The 4,814-nt window shown below is 42.2% G+C and overlaps 1 protein-coding gene across 1 annotated transcript; it reads right to left on the bottom strand.

Moving 5' to 3' along the window:
* Positions 1-199: 199 nt before the first annotated feature.
* Positions 200-3,925, bottom strand: SARC_12527 (hypothetical protein). Its single transcript, XM_014293364.1, has 3 exons — positions 3,595-3,925; positions 1,527-1,774; positions 200-1,123 (listed from the first exon to the last, which is right to left on the bottom strand). Exons 1-3 carry the CDS (start codon positions 3,635-3,637, stop codon positions 386-388), a joined length of 1,029 nt encoding a protein of 342 aa, XP_014148839.1. The 5' UTR covers positions 3,638-3,925; the 3' UTR covers positions 200-385.
* Positions 3,926-4,814: the final 889 nt, after the last annotated feature.

Raw genomic sequence — 4,814 nt, 5'->3', positions numbered from 1 at the left:
ACAGGTCATTTATGTGCGTGTTGACATGTCTTGAGCTTCGCACCCTAAGTTGGCACGCCTTCACGGCACCTAAAACGTTTCTTATCTCAGCGAGTATAATTTGTTTATATACATCCCGTCCCCCTGGCCCGACTACTGCCAGCGGCTAATGCTAACAGTCGCAGTCTATGTCTCATGGTCCCTCGTCTGCGCGACTGGAGCCCTACACTCACGCCCATCTGAAGGATCACGAGAACATGGCGCCCGTACCTTCATACCTTTGGTATCGGTTTGTAGGTATATCTGCGGAGATGCTGTCTCGGTGTGTCACCATGCATTCCGTATCTGATCCAATCATGCGCTCTGACCCTGAAACTTGAAACCCTAAAACCCTAAACTCTAAACTCTAAGGTAGCAAAGCTTCGCTGATGTCTTCATCGCCTGGGAAGCTCGCTACTATCGGCTCAACCTCATTTTCATCGTCATCCGATAACTCCCCTACATACTCCTCGACATCGTCAAACAGCGCAAACCGCCCCGACGGCACTCGCACACCCGACCTATAGCGTTTACGTTTATCCGCGTAGTACAGCAGCAGCCCTACAGCCACGCTATACGCCAGGCCCACGAGATACGCCAACACACAGGACACGGCTATGTTGAAGGTGAACCAGTGTATGAACACCCCAAACGCCAGCGAGAAGAACGCTACACTCCCCGACCCAAGAATAGTACTACCCACCGCAGAAAGGCCCAATTCCGGCCCATGCGCCAGCCACAGAGCCACCATCGTGGTCAGAGATATACTGGGGAATGACGACAACACACCCGCAGCTATCTCATTGACCATGGATATACCCACAGTCACCCCTGTAGCCGTACCTGCCAACAGCCCCCGCGTAGCCAGGACCTGCCAGGAGGACTTACTACCGGCGTGCGAGTGGCCGGGGTGTGCGTGCTGGTGCAGCGGGGTGGGTGTGGGGAAGTATGTGACCAAGAAGCCGGTGAGGAGCATCAGTGCCAGACACAGGAAGGACATGTACTTGCCGGCGACAGACCCCACTTGCTGCATGCTGATAACGCTGATGATTGCGAAACCGGCCCATACGCACAGACTGGTCGCCAACGTAAGCCAGAGCGCACTCTGTTGAGTCAAAGGGGAAGAGATAAGGGGGGGGGGGGGGTGGTATAGAACTCGCACACGTACACAGGCGAAGTGTAGGGCGGATACTGTGCGAAACAGCGGTGGCTTGCCTTGTGCCTGGAGTGCAAGCGGAAGCTGTGAATGGCTGCAGTAGCTAACCCACCTGTATGTGCCTGCGACCGTGACGCGACCATGAAACGGGCAGCGACAGGCGGGCGATATATATAGATACGCATAGATATAAATAGATATAAATTGAATTAGATAGATATAAATAGATATAGATAGATATGCATACACTGAGGACTCGACACGGATACAGCGGCACGCATATGTGCATACGCTTATAACAACACCACACACACACACACACACGCACGCACGCACGCACGCACACACTCACCCTTGACTCGACGTGCAGCTTCTGTGTCAAGGGCAGCGGAAGGTATCTCCACACCAACAGAAACGAGGCTGTCACCAGCAACCCCACTGGAATGGCGGTCATGGCATTGAAGACATCCTGGGTCTCATTACTACTGAGAGCTATACCTATGACTGTGGGGATGGTTATAGAAGGGGTAGACCCTATCACTCCACCCACCAACCCGCCCAGCCGCTCTATCAGGAAGGTCACAAGTATGGCGACCAGCCCTGAGATAAAGGCGTTGGCATGGCAACGAGGACAAGATTAGTTTGTCTGAGCGAAGTGATACAGTAGCAACCGTGTGTGCGGATCACAAACCGGTGTACTGTATGGTGCATAGGTCTCCGAGGGCTTCATCACAACAACGCCTATACGGATGACGATGTAGAGGAGATTTGATCACACTGCATTGTCTATACTATATACTATACTATGCTTTATACTATACTATACTATACTGTACTATATACTATACTATACTACACTATACTATACTGTACTATATACTATACTATACTATACTATACTATACTATACTATACTATACTATACTATACTATACTATACTATACTATACTATACTATACTATACTATACCTTACTGTACTATACTATACTATACTATACTCTATACTATGCTATACTATACTATACTATATTATACTCTATACTATACTATACTATACTATACTATACTATACTATACTATATTGTACTATATACTATTCAATACTATACTATACTATACTCTACTATACTACACTATACTATATTATACTATATAATACTATACTCTATACTGTACTATACTATACTATATTCTACTCCATACTATACTGTACTCTATACTATATTTTACTATACTATACTTTATACAACTCCAGGAAGATCATAAAAATGCAGATACTCTATACTCTCCCAGGAAGGTCACTCGTAAGGCCTCCAACCGTGCGAGTAACCGGCGACGACGGTATGGGACACACCATCAGTATACATAAATGAAACTGAATACTGGAATCGCAGGCATATACTCTGTCCATATCTCAGTCTGGATTGGTCTAAATTACAAACACAGACTAATTTACGCTTATTCAATTCGCCCATTTTAAAAGGTCCTCATATCGGATCCCCTATCATATAATCAAACGCTCAGAACCTATATCGCGGCGCTTCGCCAACTCAGTGTATTAAGTTCAAGGATATATGAGTGACCATATATATACATATTATGTTCCATGCATATGCACTTTATAATATAAGCATGTGTATATTAGTACATGCGTAGATATTATATGTAGTATATGCATATGTATTATAAATAATATATATATTTATATATTATATATATATATAAGTGTGATATGTGATATGTATATATATATATATATATATATATATATATATAATATATATATATATATATATATATATATTATATATATATATAGTGTGTGTGTGTGTGTGTGTGTGTGTATGTGTGTGTGTGTATGTGTGTGTGTGTGTATGTGTGTGTGTGTGTTTGTGTGAGTGTGTTTGTGTATCTATTGCAAGCACATATCTCGTACAATAGACTCTTACATGTATATTTCATATGCATATATACTATTTATGATATTTATAAATAGGCACGTTATATCGTAGGTAGACAATAGTGTGAACCAACGTATTTATAGTACAAGCGACAAACGTGATCTGTGCTTGCTAATGGTCTCTATAGCGATTTACAAAATCTGCCCTGTTGCAAGTAGTTAGAGGTCGGACCACATTTGAGACCGAAACTTGAAACAGTCATTGTATACACCTTCTATATGGGACATGCACATGCGTTGTACTGTGTGGCGGATGCATTGTCTATATACACTTAGCACACACATGCCATACATTTATATCGCATTTTAGGTGTGTTGCCGATGCAGAGATAGGCATGTACGCTCGTGCACAAACGATAACTATATATATACACGTCATGGACTCGGCAGGAATCGATGACATTATAGGTAGGTTGTAAGGACTGTTTCCTTTCAAACAGAGTGGTATTGTGACCTACCTGCAAATAACGCCGACAGGAGGATAGTTACTATAGCAGACATCTTCTCAAGGCACTTTCTAGCTTAGTCTCTTTCGCTTGCTGTCTAGAGGCTTCACGTGTAAAGTAAATTACTTGAACTGTGGAGATACCCTCAAGAATGTGGATATATTATATCTGGGAGTGTTGTAGATGTTATATAATTCACGTAGCTGCGTTGAATCGAAGGGTTGCCCAACAGTTACACAGAAGAAAAAGCTTATAGCTCGGAAGACGTCCTTTAAAACATGCATGTACTGCTATGTGATGTGTATTGTAATATGATGTAAATATAAACAGTGCATGTGCTGCTAATTACTACAACTAGTTATCTTGTATGTATGTATGTAGTGGTCAACTAATATATGCTACCTGACGTACGAATATATCAATATCACTTCATATTCACAACTTTTCTTTTTGATTTTATATATTATATATATTCAAAAAATGGCATCACCTGGTTTGCGCGCCCGAGCCATATTAGGGTATTCTAGAAATTTCGAGATATGACTCATTTGAAATGATCTTCTTCGTCCCGCTATTGGTATCTAAACAAAACCAGTACTCGACAACGGGTATGTCTGTAATCAATTTACCGCTGATTGCAAAGATATGACGAGTTCGCGAGTGTGGATTGTGGAAGACGGTGACCAGTGAAGCGTCGGACAATATTTATCAGTTGTTGACTGCACGCCGCACAGTGTGATGACATAACAACTTCCAAGAAGTGAGATATAAATAACATGAACCATAGATCTGCACGCAACCTGTGATATAGCTCGATATTTCTCTTGTGCAAATTACATACTTATGTACATGGTTAGTACATATTAGACGTCTAGAAGCCGAGAAACGCAGATGGATGTGCGGAAGAAGGTCCCATAAATAGCAACCACCGCCGCTAATAACACCTTCTATCCATTGGCATTGTTTAATTGCCAGAATACACAAGTATCTATCTAGCAATCACGATACGTAGATTGATCATCCATCATGGTAGAGACGCGCAAGTATTCCAGGCTGGTATGTATGCCTGTTGGTGAGCATATTACATTCTGTATCTGAGTTGGTATTTGTACGTTTATAGTTGGATCACGTTGTGGGCGGTTGTACCTGATTGACCATTGATTGTTCCTTCAATGATAGATGTGTGCTACATTCCTAAAGTATAATTAAAACAACTATATATATATATGTGT

This window comes from Sphaeroforma arctica, assembly GCF_001186125.1.
Source record: "Sphaeroforma arctica JP610 unplaced genomic scaffold supercont1.2370, whole genome shotgun sequence".
NCBI lineage: Eukaryota > Ichthyosporea > Ichthyophonida > Sphaeroforma > Sphaeroforma arctica.
This window is presented reverse-complemented; position numbering and strand designations above follow the sequence as displayed.

Excerpts from the sequence above, each read along its gene's own strand:
- SARC_12527 (XM_014293364.1), bottom strand. The coding sequence starts at position 3,637 with ATGTCTGCTATAGTAACTATCCTCCTGTCGGCGTTATTTGCAG. Across the intron at positions 1,775-3,594 it reads CCTGTCGGCGTTATTTGCAG|GGCTGGTCGCCATACTTGTG; the intron begins GTAGGTCACAAT and ends CCTTTATCTCAG. Across the intron at positions 1,124-1,526 it reads AGCTGCACGTCGAGTCAAGG|AGTGCGCTCTGGCTTACGTT; the intron begins GTGAGTGTGTGC and ends TTGACTCAACAG.